The following is an 18618-nucleotide window of genomic DNA, read 5'->3' as shown; positions in this document are numbered from 1 at the left end:
TGACCTCACATTGAAGAATGAGCAGACTACAAATGCCTTAGCTCACATGACATGGCAAGTCATATACCGGGATTTATAAATCCGACAGCTGGATTCACATGATAACGCTTAACCAGAACCATGCCAAAAGCTTACCACGGTGTATGAACCCAGCCATGGGGAATACCCAGCCCTGATTCTAATGCTTCTGAGGAGATCCTTGTCTCCTCCTCTTCACCAATACTGTCCTCCTGCAGGAGAGCTTATTCGGATGCCCAAGATGGGAAAGACGATCCACAAGTATGTCCACCTCTTCCCCAAACTGGAGCTGTCTGTCCACTTGCAGCCCATCACTAGGTCTACTCTGAAAGTGGAGCTAACAATTACTCCTGATTTCCAGTGGGATGAAAAGGTAAACGGACAATATGGAATCTGCAGGAACAACCTCCAGTAATGTTGAGGAGCTGGGATCTGAGGGTCACCTGTGGATGGGGCAGTTCACGGTGGAGAAATCTCTTCAGTCTTGGTCTGGTGACTCTTCTTGCTTCCTTGATACGATCCCATCTCTCTCTCTCTCTCTCTCTCCTTTTGGGGGCAGGTCCATGGTTCCTCTGAGGCCTTCTGGATTTTGGTGGAAGACGTGGACAGCGAAGTGATTCTCCATCACGAGTATTTCCTTCTGAAGGCCAAGTACGCCCAAGATGAGCACCTCATCACCTTCTTCGTGCCGGTTTTTGAGCCTCTTCCTCCACAGTACTTCATTCGGGTGGTCTCGGATCGCTGGCTTTGTAAGTCCGTGGAGAGGGGGGTAGGGGTCTTTTGCCAAACAGGTTTATTCTATTTATGGAAATAGCAGTGTTGGGGGGATAGGTTAGGAAGGCATTCCATCTGCGCGTAAGCATTTTCTTGCAAGAAGTCAGTCCAGCCTGGATTTTGCAAGAGCCGGGCGCAGTGGTTAGAATGCAGTGTTGCAGACTGACTCTGCCGATTTGCCAGCATTTTGATTCTCACCAGCTCAAGGCCGGCTCAGCCTTCCAGCCTTCTGAGGTTGGTAAAATGAGGACCCAGCTTGTTTTTTTTTGGGGGGGGGGGACAATTTGCTGACTCTGTAAACCACTTAGAGCCGTAAAGCACTGTGAAGCAGTATGCCAACGCTGCAAACCTTGGATGTTTTTGCTTTGACAATATAAGAGGCGGCCTCTTCCTTTAAATTGTTTTGCTCTTAGAATTAGATGAAGCTGGGGGGAGGAGAATGCTACCCCAGTTGTTTTTAATAAGATAAGAAATGGCCCTTTATAGAACGGAAGGGAAGCTTTGCCCTTCAGCCTGCTAATTGGAGAACGTGATTCATGACTGCTAATTGGAGGAGGGAACTGTGCCAGGCATTAGGTGCTGAAGGGAGGGGAATTCAGATCTTGGCGTCTCAACATGCCCGTGGCTTCTTTACACCTTTCTCGGAGAGCGTAGACATAAACCAGGCACTGAGGTTATACATTCCTTATTTCCTCCTTTGTTCTTAACTGACAGTTTAAAAGAGATAAGGCAGGAAACAGGATACAGACCCAATAAACAAAGTAAAGGATTTCATTGTAGTGAATAGGGGAAGTGAAAGTAATAGCCTTGCAGGCATATTCCCCCCTGCCCCTTGGAAGTATGGCAAAACCCAGGAAAAGGTGGGATTTATTCTTAGATCAGAGAGGGTAGATAGAAATGAAATGAAATAGGAATGGGTTCTGACAAGAAGGTAAAAAAAAAGTCCAGTTTAACACCAATTCAAGAGCCCTATAGCTAAAAATGGCAAAATAATATTTTACAGTTAATATACAGTTACAAGTCAGAGCCCATGAGGAGTGAATGTAAAGGAGACAGAAATATCAGTCCAGTCTGCCTTGTTGTTGCTAATCCTGCTGGGCTCCTGAAGGCTAATGGCAGCCCGTCGGGTGTCCGGCACAAGCCTCAATGACATCCCGAGTGACATTGTTGCATGACTGATGCGAAGAGTGCAATCTGTGTGATAACTTCATGACACGCTTGACGTCACTGGGCTCCCCTGCAGACGCCTTGGCAGCCAGACTAAAACACGGTTCAGGATTCTCAAACTGACTGCCGGGTCTCTCCTCCAAAGGGGACTGGCCTAGCAAGAGAGAAACGTGGAGAGCTGATGCGAGCTTGTTTTCTCCTCCACCTCTTGGTGCCTGGGCTCTTCAAGTGTCCCTGCTGCTCAGTTGGGTTTCTCTGCTTGCTCATTCCAGCCTGCGAGACGCAGCTGCCCGTCTCCTTCCGGCACTTAATCCTTCCAGAGAAGTACCCTCCTCCGACCGAACTGCTGGACTTACAGCCCCTGCCGGTCTCTGCGTTGCGGAACAGCGCCTTTGAGAGCCTCTACCAGGACAAGTTCCCCTTCTTCAATCCAATCCAGACCCAAGGTAGGCATTGCCAAAAAAAAAAAAAAAAGCATTTTCTTGGCCGTGGAGAGCGTCCTGGAGAATGAATGTAGACAGCACAGGAATATCTAAATAAGCAATAGCTATTTAAAGCCAATAGCTATTTTAAGCCATTAATACCCAAAACTGACTGCTGGGTAATATCTTTATTAAGACAAAGCAAAGCGGGTCGTAGTGTGTGCAGATGATTGGGATTCTCCTCAGGCAAAGTGTTTTTTTTTTTAAAAAAAAGGTGGGGTAGAAAAGGTTGGAGAAATATGAAAATCAAGCTCAGAGGGTATAGCGGTGAAGTGAGTGGCTTAAGCCAAGACTGGATGCCTTCGTTGACAAGGAGTGGAAATTAGGGTCATGGTTTGTATCATTAAATCACCTCCTGCTTCCTCCATAAGTTGCGAAGACTCAAATGACAGCCGGCACAAAGTCTGCCTCTGTGTCGGGCGTGTGCAGGCAGAATAGCTCACGAATAGGCTCAAGGGGATATTTCATTGTTGATCACCTATATTACAAGAATCTTGCCAGATTGTCCACCGTCCCTTGGGAAGTAGCAGATGTAGACCTGGGGATATATTTCCGTGGTGGCGAACCTATGGCACAGGTGGCACGCAGAGCCCTCTCTGTGGGCACGTGCACCATCGCCTCAGTCCTAGCCCTTCAGCTGGGTTTGAGAAAACCTTGTCGCTTTAGGCCTCCGCTGCCGTGTGAAAAAAGAAAAAGAATGAATCAATTTCAGCTTCTTGCAGAAAAAAAAAGATCTCGCAAAGTTGGAATTGATTGTGAAGTTTATAGTCCCACCCAGACTACTGTTACCACCGTAGCCACGCCCACCCAATGGGCCACACCCACCCAATGGGCCACACCCACCTGGCACCAACAATACATACGTGGGTTTTGGGTTGCAGTTTGGGCACTCGGTCTCCAAAAGGTTCGCCATCACTGATACATTTCCTCCTCTGAACCAACTCCAAGCTGGAATGTCTCCTTACTCCCCCTAGAGAGGGCCCTCCCCGTCAGCCGGGGATTCCACCGCATCGTTGCAGAATTGCAGATGGTCAAAACTCTTGCCTTATAGCACAGGAGCATGGCTTCCCTATCTGGTGCTTGTCGCTCACCTGGCTGCACCTGTGGCATAACCGCAGCACCCAGTGATGCCTGCAAGGCGTTCAGTCCGGCTCTTTCCATGTCTAGTGTTCAACACCGTCTACAACAGTGACGAAAACGTCTTTGTGGGCGCGCCAACCGGCAGTGGGAAGACCATCTGTGCGGAGTTTGCCATCCTGAGGATGCTGCTGCAGAACGTGGAGGGACGCTGCGTCTACATCACTCCCATGGAGGCGCTTGCCGAACAGGTGCCGAGCTCTGGGCTAGCCTTTTTTTTTTGAAATTTTTTTTATTAGTTTTTATAGGTTAAAGAGAGGGCTAAGGGAATGGAAATTTGGGGTAGGGTACAGGGAAGGTTGGGGGTGAGGGTTGGGGTTTCCCCCAGTAACTTTAAATATTTGGCAAACAGCATATTGTCTGGGTAAATATATATAAATAAAAGTAATAATAACAATGATAGGCATAATAGATTATCATAAACAGTACTAAGTTTTCAATGTATGGTATTATTCTTACTCAAATACATTCAAAATTGCATGTCACATTCCTTTCTCTCTAACTCCCTTATCTAGCCATTGATAGAATTTATTCCAAGTTCTATAGTAAACTGAATGTCCTTCCTCTTTAATCTCTAGGGTTAATCTATCCATTTCTGCACAATCCAATATTTTCTTCATTAATACTTCTTCAGTCGGTAACTTTTCATTTTTCCAATATTGGGCATACATAATTCTCGCTGCTGTCAATACATGTAACATTAAGTATCCGCTCTCCCCATTTTTATTTATTTTTACACACACACACACACACACACACACACGGAAGGGAACAGATCAGCACTCAATGGAGGTTGCTCACTCTGCAGGAAGGCTGGGGAACCGTATTGGCCCTTGTATAACTCGTGGACTTCAACTTCCAGAATTCCTAGCCAGCATGGAAAACACTTTGGCCCCTTCTTGACCCGTGGCTGGCTCAGGAATTCTGGGAGTTGAAGTCCACAAGTCATACAAGGGCCACAGTTCCCCAGCCCTGCTCTACAGAGAGTCTCGTAGGCAGCAGATGTGAAAAGGAGGAAGGGTGGGGTGGGGGTTTGGCGAGACTAGAAGGGGCCCAGCTAGCTGAGGTTCGACCTGGAGGACCTCTTGAGATGTTCTCATCTTCCTCTTCCTTCCTTCCTTCCTTCTCTGAGGCAGATCTTCCTGGATTGGTACGAGAAATTCCAAGAGCGGCTGCTCAAAGTCGTCTTGTTGACGGGGGAGACCAGCACTGACTTGAAGTTGTTGGGCAAGGGCAACATCATCATCAGCACCCCGGAAAAGTGGGACATCCTGTCCCGGCGATGGAAGCAGCGCAAAAACGTGCAGAACGTCAATCTCTTCATTGTGGACGAAGTCCACCTCATTGGAGGCGAGAACGGGGTGAGTTTCCAGCCGAGAAAATCGCTCTGTTTGGAGGGGGAGTGTTGGGCACAGCTTCCTTTTGCTCTATTCCAGGGGTCTTCAAACCTGGCCCTTTTATGGCTTGTGGACTTCAACTCCCAGAATTCCTCAGCCAGGCACGCGTGCCTGGCTGAGGAATTCTGGGAGTTGAAGTCCACAAGCCATAAAAGGGCCAGGTTTGAAGAGCCCTGCTCTATTCTTTCATGGAGAAGATGCCTGTATCCTGAAGCTTTGGTTCTTTCCCTCCAACCTAGTTGGACAATTTTGCCTCGCGTGGTAGAGAAAGGCAGGTCTCCGACTGTGAAAGGTTTTTTTCAGTGCTTGTGTTAGAAATTTCGGGTGAGCAATTTCCCTTCTTTCCTCCCCAACCAACTGGGGCAGTACTTCACGCCGTGTAATGACCTGCAAGACATCAACCCCAGTTTACTGAGAGGTGCACACGGGGGTGTTTTTGCTCCAAGCCACCCTATTTTTCCTGCTTGAAAAACACTTCCACTGCTTCTTTTAAGAGGAAAGCAGGCACGTAGGGATCTGTCTCATCTGGACTCCTACCTCTCCTCTGGATGTTAGTGCAATTTGCAAAGGAAGCCATTGGGGTTTGCTGCCAGGTGTGTGGCGTGTTTCAGCAACAGGCTTTTTTTAACCAGGGGTCTCCAACCTGTTGGGCCCTGAGGGGTTTGCAACTGGGCCGTGGAAACAGCCAGCGAGCGTGCGCGTGCATACATTTGTGCCAGCATCCAGCAAGTGTGTGCAGACACGCTCTGCGTGAGCGGCAGGCACATGTGAAAGCTGCTTGTGCAAATGGAGCCACCCAGGCACACGCTGGCCACTTGCGTGAACCATTCCCCATCACCACCACCACCCACCACCAAGTCTACAAAGCCAGAAACATTGGGGAACGCTGTTTAATAAGACACATTTACCTTCCTCAAGGATAATGGCTTTGCATAATGTGATTGAGGATGTAGTCATCTCTGGTCTAAAATTGTGGTAGCACATCTGTGGTAGCACATCTCTACCTGGATACTGACAACTGATTCTTCCTTACTGCGGGAATGAAATCCACTGTTCAGTAAACCAGGTTATTAAAAGGACATCTGATATAGTCTTTTTAAAATGTATTATGTCGGAGATAGGTTCAAATGAGTAAAGATCTGAGTACTAAGAAAGCAAGCTCTCCTTGTAAATTAAGTTTCCAGAAAACAGCCAGAGAGTTTCATCTCACCCAGTTCACCACATCTGCAGTCCCTTCGTTCCTTCGGGGACAGGATTGTAGATGGCCTAAATAGTTGCCATTTTGAATCCCTCTTTTGTTTTCCTAAGAGACTGAAAATGTGTAGATATGTATGGCAATGGTTTTCCACCTTGGCCCCTTGAAGAGGGGTGGACTTCAACTCCCAAAATTCCTCAGCCAGCTATGCTGGCTGGGGAATTCTGGGAATTGAAGTCCATTTTCAAGGGGCCAAGATTGAGAAACACTGATGTGTGGGATTGTGACTGATAATCCATTGTTGACCTCCACCCCCTGACCTAATGCAGTTCTTGCTCATTGATAGAGCTCTGGGTGATTTCTTCATTTCTTCAGCGAAAGTTGGGTGAAGTTCAGCACTTCATCGCATGCCTTTCTTCCTCACTTGTCCCTAATTGCTAGATTGGGTGTCCCTGATGTAACTTATCTCTCTTTGGTTTCTTTTCACAGCCAGTCCTGGAGGTGATCTGTTCCCGAATGCGCTACATCTCCTCCCAGATCGAGCGGCCCATCCGAATTGTGGCCCTCAGCTCCTCCTTGTCCAATGCCAAGGATGTGGCCCATTGGCTTGGTTGCAGTGCTACAGCCACCTTCAATTTCCACCCCAATGTGCGCCCTGTACCTCTGGAGCTGCACATCCAAGTAAGTCCAGTGGGCCAGCTCCACCCACACGGAGCTCCTGAAAATCAGTCCATTACTCAGTTTACCTCTGCATCCACCTTCGTTGATTGAGAGATGCTTTGCATCTTATTAGGCAAAGCAAAGGGTAAGGAGCTACCCAGCTGGTCCCTCAGGAAAGCAAAACTCTTGGCTCTGTCGAATTGAATCACAAGAACTTTTACTGAGAGAAAGTGGATGGAGAAAAGTCAGGCGAAATCCGAGAGCCCCGCGCAAAGCTCAAAGCAGTTCTTCCGTTTCCCCAAATCCATCCCCTGACCGGTCTATCAGCAGCCAGTGTGATGCCGCAAGGTTGTTTTGAGAATGCTGAGGTGCTAGGCAGATAACAGGGCATCCTCAGGGCCTGGCGGCCTTGAAGCCAGGCTGGAACTGGCTGGGAGAGAGTCTGCTCCGTCTCTGAAGACAATCTCCCTCCCTAATTCCCAAGCGGTTATAGCAAAAGTGAAAGCATGTGAAAGATGCCAGCAAACATTCCTCCCCCCCACCCCCACCTTTCCACAGAATGGCAGGACACGCTGGTGGACCTGACACAGATTCCCTTTCCGTTCCTTTCTGGAGCTACTCAAACCTCAGCTTCCCCTTCCATGCTGTCAGTGGGCTTTAATTGCAGTTCTTCCTTTTAAAGTTTGCCCAGCCAGTAGATTTGATGCGATTGTCATCCTGCCTTGGTTTCCTTCCTTTCTTTTGCTCAGGGCTTCAACATCAGCCACACGCAGACCCGCCTGCTCTCCATGGCGAAGCCGGTTTACCATGCGATCATGAAACACTCTCCGAAGAAGCCGGTCATTGTGTTCGTTCCCTCGCGCAAGCAGACCCGGCTGACGGCCATTGACATCCTCACCACCTGCGCTTCAGATGTCCAGAGACACAGGTAGACTTTGAGTGTGCTTCGAACTCGACTCCCGTTCCTGCTTGCTTCTGCCTGGCAGAGTCCGGCCCTCGACAAAGCCACGTTCTCCTTTGCAAAGGAAAAGCTGGCTGAGATCTGGCTTATCTGATCTGATCTGATTTGCCTGGCTTCCTGTCTCGACAGGTTTCTGCACTGCACTGAGAAGGACGTGGCTCCGTACGTGGACAAACTGAACGACAATACCTTGAAAGAGACGGTGGTGAACGGGGTGGGCTACCTGCACGAGGGGCTGACCTCAATGGAGCGAAGAGTGGTGGAGCAGCTGTTTAGCTCAGGTAAACCGTCAAGGAAAAGCAAAGCCAGTTGGGCCCAAATAGGCCTTACTTGGAATAAAAAACCACAACCCATCAGATTCACAGGGAAACAACTTAATATGTCAAATCCCTTCTGCTGGAAAGATTAGCTAGTAAACTGTTAACGTTGCAGGAAAAGGCCGCGAGGAGGGTATGCTTTTAAGTTTCCACTGGAAATAAACAATCTGCAGAGAAGAAATAATCAAAAGTGTACATTTAGTCCTTGACTTAACAACAGTTCGTTTAGCGACAGTTCAAAGTTACAATGGCACTGAGAAAACCTATGACCCTTTTTCACACTTACGACCGTTGCAGCATCTCCATGGTCACATGATCAAAATTCGGGGGCTTGGCAACTGACTCATATTTATGACGGTCGCAGCGTCCCGGGGTCACGTGATCCCCTTTTGCGGCCTTCTGACAAGCAAAGTCAATGGGGAAGCCAGATTCACTTAACTACCCTGTTACTAACTTAGCAGCTGCAGTGATTCACTGTGGCAAGAAAAGTCGTAAAATGGGGCAAAGCTCATTTAACAAATGTCTCACTTAACAACAGAACTTTGGGGGTCACTGGTGGTCGCAAGTCGAGGATTACCTGTATCTTGCTGATTTGGTAGCTGTGAGGTGCAGTGGGTGAACACCAGTTACATATTGGAAGATGCTTCTGGTCAGCCGTAACAGAAATGAAGGTGCTGCTCTAGAACAGGGCTTTTCAACCAGTGGTACAGGTACCACCTGTGGTACATTGGCACCTGGTAGGTGGTACGTGACCATCTTAGAAAAGTGGTAGCGGGGGAGGGGAATGAGCTGGTGGCAGCACCGCACCAGCACTCCAGATGGCTGGAGCTGCAGGGCTGTCAGGGCTCAGCGGAAGGGCCAGGATCAACGCCAGGATCCAGCTGGCGCTGATCCTGGCGCTTTGTTGAGCCCAGAAGAAGCGCCCATCAGCTGGAATGTTGCAGCATCTCCAGGGTCTTGTGATTTACATTCAGATGCTTGGCAACTGATTCGTATTTATGATGGTCACAGTGTCCCAGGGTCATGTGAAGTGACCAAAACCTGCTGCAAACACCCCCCACCCCACCCCGCCCCCGCTGCCAATCCTCAACAGAAATGCTCACAACAATGAAAACCTCGGACAGGAGGAAGAGCGTCGCCGGGCGGGCAGGCAGGCGTCTTGCTCAGCTGTGGCTTGGGGGGGGGCACTTTTTTCAGTGCCGTTGTAATGTCAAACAGTCACTAAGCAAACTCTTGTAAGTCGAGAACTACCTGTACTTTTTTCCTTTTTTTTTTTTTGGTCATCCAAGTTTTTGACACCTTGCTAGGCGACTGTTGGTACTCGGATGTTGCCATATCCTAAAAGTGGTACAATGGGTGAAAAGGTTGAAAAGCCCTGCTCTAGGTAGTAGCAGACTTGACATACTTCCTCCAAGCTATGGAAGTTTATTTGTACTCTGGCTATTAGGGGCTTTTCTTTGCAGGCAGCTGAATGAATATGTCCCATGGTGGTTGTTTCAGCTCTGGAGTGTTCCCTCTTTGTGGTTTGTTCTTAGGGGCCATCCAGGTTGTGGTGGCTTCCCGGAGCCTCTGTTGGGGAATGAATTTAGCAGCCCACCTGGTGATCATCATGGACACGCAGTACTACAATGGGAAGATCCACGCGTGAGTGAAGGGTGCCGGAAAAGGGTTGTCTGAAGCTGCCACTAAGCGGTTTGCAGTTTGGGGTGTGATGGGGAATTCAGAGGGAGTTAATTGGATTCACTTGGTGATTTTTTTAAATTTATTTTTTAATTTTTATTTATTTAATATCCTGCCTTTATTATCTTTATAAGTAACTCAAGGTGGCAAATATAGCCCACAAACCTTCCACCCCTTATTTTTCCCAAAACAAAAAGGTGGGTTGGGCTAAGAGAGAGTGACTGGATCAAAATCACCCAGCTGGCTTTCATGGCTAAGGCAGAACTAGAACTCACAGCCTCCAACTTTCTAGCTTGTTGCCTTAACCACTATTCCAAACTGGCTCTCTTTTTCCCCCCCAAAGAATCCTTAAAAGTTTGCTGCTGAAATACTGGTCCAGTGAACTGGAAGTTGGTCTCCCTTCAGGTTGACAGTTCACTTAATTAAGATTAAAATACAGACCCTTGTGCTTTACATCTTTATTATAATGTCCAGAGTGATTGCTGCAAGATTTAGAGTTGCCTCTAGGTGCAAATGCGATTTGACCTTTAAAATATTCACGTTGGAGTATGTGAGACATGTGTAAAAACATGGATTCAGGGTTAATGCAGTTAAAGGTGCATGATCTCCTCTGTTCACAAAGAGGTCACAGAATGTAAGTGGGGCTTTCATTAATTAGTTGAAATCACAGCCGCTTTCTCTGTTTACTGCTGACCTTTGTCACGTACAAAGACATTAATTAACATCCTTCAATCCAGCTCGATTCCAGTCCCTCCCCCAAACAGTTAACGAGATTCTTAACTGACTTAATTGTTCTCCTTGTGCCAGGTATGTGGACTATCCAATCTATGATGTTCTTCAGATGGTGGGCCGTGCTAACCGCCCATTGCAGGATGATGAGGGACGCTGTGTTATTATGTGCCAAGGGTCCAAGAAGGTGAGCAAAGGTGGGAAGCAGGTGGATTCCTCTGCTGCTTAGGAGCTCAGTAGGGCTCCTAGAACGTGGGATCCTTCTTGCTGGGAAGAGCTTTTAGTCTGGGTGGGCCCTCATGTTTTGCCAGCAGCTCGTAGGCAACACCGAGCTCTTGTATATGAAGGGAGCATGCCGATCTCTGATTGATCCTTGTCCCCAGAGCCCAAGCAGTTTGCTTCCTTCTCTAGATAGACTTCCGATTGATCTGTTTTGAGGAAATTCCAAGAGAACCAGTTCCTGATTGGGCCGTCCTTTAACCCGACCGTTGATTGGTTCTTTACATAGGTAGATTTCTGACTGACCTGCTTTTGAGAACCTCAAGAGACCTGGTTCCTGATTGGCTCGTCTTTGAGATAGGATAGTGCTAGATATTCTTTCTGATGCCGCTGTAGAATTTATTTATTTTTTTGCCACTTCAAGATTAAATAGCTCTTAATGTTAGGACATCAGACAACTAAATCGTGGTCATTCAGCCTGAACACTCATCGCTGCTTGACTGACACTGGCTGCAAAAGCCTGCACCCCTGGGATCCTTCATTGATTTTCCAGGATGCGTAGTGGCTTGATTTGTTTGGAGCAGATTCTCTTCCAGTCTGCAGTCCTTTGCCCTGGAGCAGAACCTTAAGAAGCGGGCTGTTTTTCCCATGCTAAATACCATTTTGGCTCTTCCCTTCAAGGATTTCTTCAAAAAGTTCCTCTACGAGCCTCTTCCCGTGGAGTCTCACCTTGACCACTGCATGCATGATCACTTCAATGCTGAAATTGTCACCAAGACCATTGAGAACAAGCAGGACGCCGTGGACTACCTCACCTGGACCTTCTTGTACCGCAGGATGACCCAGAACCCCAACTATTACAATCTGCAAGGTGAAAGGGGCGGTGTCCCAATACTATTTGTGGGGTTTTGGGTTTTTTTTCCTGACTGTCTCCCCTGACCCGCTCTGGGCAGCTCCCATACAGTTTCCCAGCCTTTCCCAAATATGCGGCTTCTGACTTGGATTTGTCCTCTGCCCAGGTGTGTCCCACCGGCATCTCTCTGATCACCTTTCCGAGTTAGTGGAACAAACTCTGAGTGATCTGGAACAGTCCAAGTGCATCAGTGTCGAAGACGAGATGGACGTGGCACCTCTGAATCTTGGGATGATTGCCGCTTATTATTACATCAACTATACCACCATCGGTAAGGAGTCTGGGGAAGAGGGGGGCCCGTGTCCCTTGCTGCCTCAGCCTGAGCCTGCAGCTTGGCATCTGATGGCCACTTCTCTTCCTCAAATTCTTCCCTCTAGAACTCTTCAGCATGTCCCTGAATGCCAAGACCAAAGTGAGAGGTCTGATTGAAATTATCTCCAATGCTGCAGAATATGAGAATATTCCTATCAGGCACCACGAGGACAATCTCTTGCGGCAGGTAAGGGAAGAATGATCTCCGTGCCAAGGGAAGTTCCTGGTTGCCTTACAGGTTTTCTGGGGTTGCTTGGTGAGTTACTTAAGTCGTTACGCCTCTTATGGCCAGCCCACGGGGGGCTTTCCCTAGCAAGGAAAGCCCTGGGGGTGGGGTGGGGTCCTTAGGAGGAATTCTCTACTGCTCGGTGGTGAGATGGGCAGCTTATAAATTTAAGACCTCAGATAAGCTCACCAACAGAGAGGTGGCTGTGCATTTATTGCAGAACCCCACCTGTTTTTCCCCCAGGGTATTTTTTGCCTAATCTAAACTCCCAATTTCAGTAGCTTCCATCCTCGTAAGAGGGGCATCGGTGGGCAGCACGTGGGGAGGGCAGCTCGCGCCAGTGTACAGTTGTGTTTGATGACTCAGAAGACTCCCGCTTCCCTTCCTTTTCCAGCTGGCCCAGAAAGTGCCCCACAAGCTGAATAACCCTAAGTTCAACGACCCCCACGTCAAAACCAACCTCCTTTTGCAAGCACACCTGTCACGGATGCAGTTAAGCGCAGAGCTCCAGTCAGACACCGAGGAGATTCTGAGCAAGGTGCAGAGCGGTGGGGGAGGACGGGTGGGGGGAAGAGGGGTGGGGGAACGGAAACGTGCCCTGGGGCAGGAGTCTTGTCCAGCCGGGGAGCCAGCGGGGGCTTCTTCCTGCTGCACCTGGGGCACTAAGCCGATTCTGCCCCCGCCCAGGCCATCCGGCTGATCCAAGCCTGCGTCGACGTCCTCTCCAGCAACGGCTGGCTCAGCCCCGCCCTGGCTGCCATGGAGCTGGCCCAGATGGTCACACAGGCCATGTGGTCGAAGGACTCCTACCTGAAGCAGCTGCCCCACTTCACCTCCGAACACATCAAGCGCTGCACGGAGAAGGTGAGGACTGACCCGCCCCCCCCCTTTTGGCGAGGTAGGAAGAGCAGCGAAGCAGCCCAGAAAAAGGGCAGGAGAGGCCCCGCCGACTGGGCACAGCGGGACACGGTTCACAGTGGAGGGCCCAGTTGCAATGAGAGTTTAAAAAAAAAAAAAAGGAATTTTTCACCAGCCCCATTTCTTTACAAGATTTATATCCGGCCTGCTTGAATAGCATTCTGGACTCCAGCTGTCTATTTTCCAGTGCCGAAGTTAGCAGGCAGCTTTCCGCTGCCTCTTGTCTTTCCTGGGGAAGGATTGAGAGCCAGGGAGGAGCCCAATTTGTGGAACATTGCTAGCTCTTTGTGGGGGGGGCGTTTTGGGGAGCAGGTCCTCCCAAAGGGCAGCAATTCAAGATGCTCTAGCTTGGTCTGACCCCGAAGGAGGTCTCTTTTACCCAAAGTGCCATGAACCTCTTGCAGCCTGGAGAATTTATTCTCAGAAACTGCCTGACTGCTCCTAGAATGACAGGCGTGGGTGGGTGGTTCACCCTGCTTTCTTCCCTCCCTGCCGTTGCCAAAAACAGGTGGGCTTAAGAGTCATCCCACAGGTGGGACCTCAACAGCGCCTCCAGCTGATCCTCATCCATGGGTCAGCTGATCCTGAGTGCGGTGTGGGTGTCGGGGGCTCTTGGAATGACGCTGTAACCCGGCAGCTTTTCCCCTTGGGCTGCCATTCTCTGCTTATCCTCCACCTGCCGTTCTGCATAGGGAGTGGAGAGTGTGTTTGACATTATGGAGATGGAAGACGAGGACCGCAACGCCCTGCTTCAGCTCTCCGACGCCCAGATTGCAGACGTGGCTCGCTTCTGCAACCGCTACCCCAACATTGAACTCTCCTATGAGGTGGTGGAAAAGGACGGCATCCGCAGGTAAGACAGCCAGGGGAAGGCTGCAAGAGGACTTTGGTGATGTAGCTTGTAGTAGCAGTTTGCATTTTTTCTATTCTCGTTGCTTACGGATAGAGGCGAGTCTTGTTGAATGGGCTTTGCTGCTGGTGAGGAGAGACAGGTAGGGGAGAACAGGGCCTGAGGCTAAAGGAAGGGATTGGCTCTTCAGTTACAGAGTGAGCTACTTTGTCATTGGGTGAGTGGGTGGTGCAAGCTAAAGAATGACAAATTTGGTAACCAGCGTTGCAGCAATTTGTACTGAGGAACTATTATAGAACTTTTAAACTTAGTTTTAGAAGAACACGAAATGCTTTGGACTTTCTAAGATGCTCCCTAATAGTCATGCATTTTTTCAGGTTCTCCATTTTTCCCCCAAAATTAAGTTGGGCATTCAGAGGCTCTTTGTCTACCTTCAAATTGACAAACTTTCTGTGAGAGCTAGTTTGGTATAGTGGTTAAGGCATCAGGCTAGAAATTGGGAGACTGTGAGTTCTAGTTCTGTCTTAGGCACAAAGCCAGCTGGGTAGCCTAGGAAGCAGGTAACAGCAAACCACTTTGGAAAACCTTGTCAAGAAAACTGCAGGGATGTCCAGGCAGTCCCTGGGAGTCAAGACTGACTTGAAGGCACCAACAAAAAAAAAATCTATGGGACAGAATTCCATGCTGGAAACCGCCAAGGTTTTAGCACTCTGTGTTGTGATTCAGTGTCAGCCTATGCTCCCAGCAGCTGAGTCTGAAGAATCGGAGGAGGAGGAGGAGGAGGAGGAGGAGGAGGGGTTTGGAGAGCCTTCGGTGTCAGAGAGAGGCTCTGATGCACTTCAGGACTCTCAGCCTGGCCCCTCCAGTCGTGTTCCTCATGAGGCTCAGCTATGTGAGTACGAGGTGTCGGACTCAGAGGAGTCACAGCTGAATCTGTTCAGAGACGCTAGAAGCAGAAGGCAATCCACTAGGGCAGAGAAAATCAATGAGGCAACTCAGTGAGAGGAGGAGAAGGCAGTGAGAAGCCACGCCTTGGGACTGATAATAAAAGGGGAAGGTGTGGGCGGGGCTGGTTGCTGAAGGCAACCGTTTGGAGACTTTCTAAGGGAATCCTGGTCTGTTCTTGCTACTTCTGTTTAACTCTTGTTTGTTCACTTTTGTTTGATGCTTTGAATCATTTATTGAAGAAAATATTCTCCTGCTTTTTTGTTTGAAAGACTTTATTATTTGGAATAAATTTGGGTTGGGTTTTTTCCAGCCTGTTGATTGTTAAAAGAAAAAAGGGGTTGTCCCTGACACACAAACAGGACCGGTCGTAGGCTGGAACAGAACACTCTGTGGATTCCTCAGCCTCTTGCCTGTAGTGGACTGGGAAGGGAGTAAAGGCTAAACAGTTCCGTGGAAACGTGCGAGTCTACTCTCTTTGTTTCTCCAGTGGAGGACCTGTGGTTGTGCTGGTGCAGTTGGAGCGAGAGGAGGAAGTGACCGGGCCAGTGATTGCCCCGTTGTTCCCACAGGTAAGTAGAGTCCTGGGAGAAAGATTCTGGGAAGCCTACGGCCGATTCAGCTTCTGGAAGAGGCCGAGGGCCTGTCGGGGCCGAGAACACACTTTGCGTGCCCCACTTTGCTGCTTCTTTCCTGCAGAAACGCGAGGAAGGCTGGTGGGTGGTGATTGGTGACTCCAAATCCAACAGCCTCATTTCCATCAAGCGACTGACGCTGCAGCAGAAGGCCAAGGTGAGACCAGCAGTGCTTGCAGAGAGGGCAAAAGGCAGGGGCGCTTTGAAGACGTGGGGAACCAGCATCTCTCTCTTCGCCTTGCTACGTTCTCCTTCCCTTAAAGCCTTTCGATACTCTTTTGATACACGGCTTGCACGGGTGTAAGCTTAAAAGCCAGGGCATTCTAGGGAGCGTGATAGGACGTTAGTGGTGAGCCTTGGTGGTCAGGAGGCCGAGCAGTTGAAGACCAGCGTTAGGCAGGATTTTCAGTATTTATGTTAAAGGCTAATCTTGACTATAAAAGCAAGCTTTTTGAACAATATATTCTTGTGATCAGGGAAAGGCCAATCTTACTCAAGGGCCATTGGAATTTTTTCCAGTGCTTTTTTCAGTAATGCTGATGCTTTGGAATAACAGTAGAAAACCAGGGAAGGAAATCGGTGGAGGAAGAAGGAAGAAGATGGGCTAGACTTTACATTTACAGACCTTTTCTTCTGGAAGTGGTTTGCTGGATAGTGATAAGCTAAAATTCACAGGCTTATCAGACAGTGCAGCCATACACACACACACACACACACACACACACACACACGAGCTTGTCACGAACAGGCCACACCCACATTCCACAATTCGAACGTTGTAACTGCCATACAAGTGTGTGTATTGACTCCCTTATCATTCAGCCCTTGCTCTGATGATGTCAACAGCGGTCGGCAGTTTTGCGGGTCAAATCCCGAGTGCCACGTAACAGAGTGAGCGCCTGTTACTCGTCCCAGCTTCTGCCAACCTAGCAGTTCGAAAGCACGTAAAAAATAGGGACCACTATGGTGGGAAGGTAACAGCGTTCCGTGTGCCTTTGGCGTCTAGTCATGCCGGCCACATGACCACGGAGACGTCCTCGGACAAGCGCTGGCTCTTTGGCTTTGAAACGGAGATGAGCACCGGCCCCCTAGAGTCGGAAACGACTAGCATGCATGTGCGGGGGAACCTTTACGTTTATGTACACCACCAAATTCAGAGAGCAGCATCGTTTTTATCTTTACTAACTTCAAATACGTTTGTGTGTGTGTGTGTGTGTGTGTGTGCGCGTGCGCACACACACATTCACACCAGAAAACCACCAAATTCAGAGAGCATCAAGGACCCGTCAGTTCAACCTATTCACTTCTATTGAAACCAAGATTCTTTGAAGCTGAATTCTGTCCCCTGTGTCACTTTTTCCTGTCTCACATTCTGTAATGTCCATTGTCCTGCTTGTGGGCTTGTAGGTTTTAAAAACATCTGGACTGAAATGTCAAGGTGAAACCTTAAGAAGTTAAACAAAGCACGAAGTGCCCCTGATGTTGTTGTAGCCCTTAGCTGATTCAACCTGCCTGCTTTTCATGCTTTTCCCAAAGGGACACCAATCGCTTTGAGCTGTTTTTGCACTGTGAGCTTTTTGCAGGCAAACTCTCACCACATCAGTCCCTTGTGATCTGACTTGTTCTAAAAACCCTATTCTTATGCTATTTAGGTGAAACTGGATTTTGTGGCCCCGGCCACTGGGACGCACAACTACACACTTTACTTCATGAGCGATGCCTACATGGGCTGTGACCAGGAATATAAGTTCAGCGTGGATGTAAAGGAGGCAGAGAGTGACAGCGACTCCGACTGAGTGACACGCTGAACATCATCATCATCATCTGTGATGGACCCATAAAGCCATTGTGGACTCTCTTGGAGCAGATGGACCACCATAGGTGGTTGGGAAGGTGTTTTTGTATGTGTGCTGTAGATGTTCTCTGTCTTCTGGTTTCCTGCATCGTCTAAGCTTCAACCGACAGGCGTAGAAGGGATTCCCTTGTTTTGTGTTTCTTCCAGCATTTTGACCTTTTTCTTTTTTTAAATTCAGCAAAACAAACAGTAGCTTTATGTACAATGTTTTGAGTAAATGAGCTGAATTGATAGTAGTTTTGAGATCCTGCTAATTTTCCAAAATAAAAACTTCCAGTAATTAACTCAGATCATCTTTTGGGGAGGGTAAGCAAGCGAAGGTGGTTATATTTGTTCAGCATACCTGTTGATGTCTTTTCAATATTCCCAACCCTCTGTACTACATGGATTTGCATTTGTCTTGAACATCTGTAATCTTTGCTATTCATTATCTGGTGTAAAGTTAGAATCCTTTTTTTTTGGGGGGGGGGAATCTCAATTGCAGGAAACTAAATATAGTCTTGCCCTCCTGAGTAAAGTATTCCTCTCGGCAAGAAGGTCTAAGTAAAGAAGCTGCAGCCACCACTTTTAAATCTTAACAAAATTATTCCCTTGCTGCTTTTCATTAGCAAAAAAACAGTTCTCTGCAGATTTTGTAAGAGATTGTATATCTTCAGCATTCTATCTACATCAGTTTTAGCAGAATTCAAGTAAACCAAATAGGCAGGCTTTACAATGCTGCTGAAAGCTGGCTCTCTTCCTGGTTTTTTGCCTGACTCTGACACAGGCATGTCAAACTTGCGACGTCACATGATGACGTCATGCAACGTATTGCGACTGTTTCCCCATTGGTGTGACGCATCCGGCCCGCGGGCGGGCAGTTTGACATGCCTGCTCTTAACAGCTCCTTAGTAATAAGAGAGTGAACAGATGCTGTTAGGGTTTGAAAAAAGCTGTTTATAATACTTGGAAAGTGGCAAAATTCTATTAATGAATTCTAGGAAGCAAAGCATGTCAGGAAATTGAACAGCTATCAGATGAGAAACTATAAAGGTACAAGTGGAATAATCATTGAACTGTTTAGGATCCAGGAGAGGAGACACTCAGTGCTAACAGTGTCAACAGCCTTTACGGAACTACCTTATGTGGCTCAGGAAGTGGTACCGCTTCATGTATGTCTTTATGTCAAAGGAAGGTGATGCCAGAGAAGGTGCAGATTACTCGGCCACTGCAGTAATTGATCGTGCAA

At 48.3% G+C, this 18618-nt stretch overlaps 1 protein-coding gene across 1 annotated transcript in view; it reads left to right on the top strand.

The window, feature by feature from the left end:
- Window positions 1-17674, top strand: part of SNRNP200 (small nuclear ribonucleoprotein U5 subunit 200) — a 50463-nt gene extending 32789 nt beyond the window's left edge. The window contains exons 27-45 of the mRNA XM_083368322.1: window positions 237-391; window positions 578-767; window positions 2232-2405; window positions 3609-3769; window positions 4715-4939; window positions 6660-6851; window positions 7580-7758; window positions 7921-8072; window positions 9644-9752; window positions 10596-10704; window positions 11418-11607; window positions 11756-11920; window positions 12027-12148; window positions 12582-12725; window positions 12875-13051; window positions 13798-13958; window positions 15391-15472; window positions 15600-15692; window positions 17188-17674. Coding sequence (XP_083224448.1) covers window positions 237-391; window positions 578-767; window positions 2232-2405; window positions 3609-3769; window positions 4715-4939; window positions 6660-6851; window positions 7580-7758; window positions 7921-8072; window positions 9644-9752; window positions 10596-10704; window positions 11418-11607; window positions 11756-11920; window positions 12027-12148; window positions 12582-12725; window positions 12875-13051; window positions 13798-13958; window positions 15391-15472; window positions 15600-15692; window positions 17188-17331 — 2924 coding nt within the window. The 3' untranslated portion in view covers window positions 17332-17674. The remainder of the gene's footprint in view (window positions 1-236; window positions 392-577; window positions 768-2231; window positions 2406-3608; window positions 3770-4714; window positions 4940-6659; window positions 6852-7579; window positions 7759-7920; window positions 8073-9643; window positions 9753-10595; window positions 10705-11417; window positions 11608-11755; window positions 11921-12026; window positions 12149-12581; window positions 12726-12874; window positions 13052-13797; window positions 13959-15390; window positions 15473-15599; window positions 15693-17187) is intronic.
- The last annotated feature ends 944 nt before the right edge of the window (window positions 17675-18618 follow it).

Source organism: Vipera ursinii (genome assembly GCF_947247035.1).
Source record: "Vipera ursinii genome assembly, chromosome: 8".
Lineage (NCBI taxonomy): Eukaryota > Metazoa > Chordata > Lepidosauria > Squamata > Viperidae > Vipera > Vipera ursinii.
This window is presented reverse-complemented; position numbering and strand designations above follow the sequence as displayed.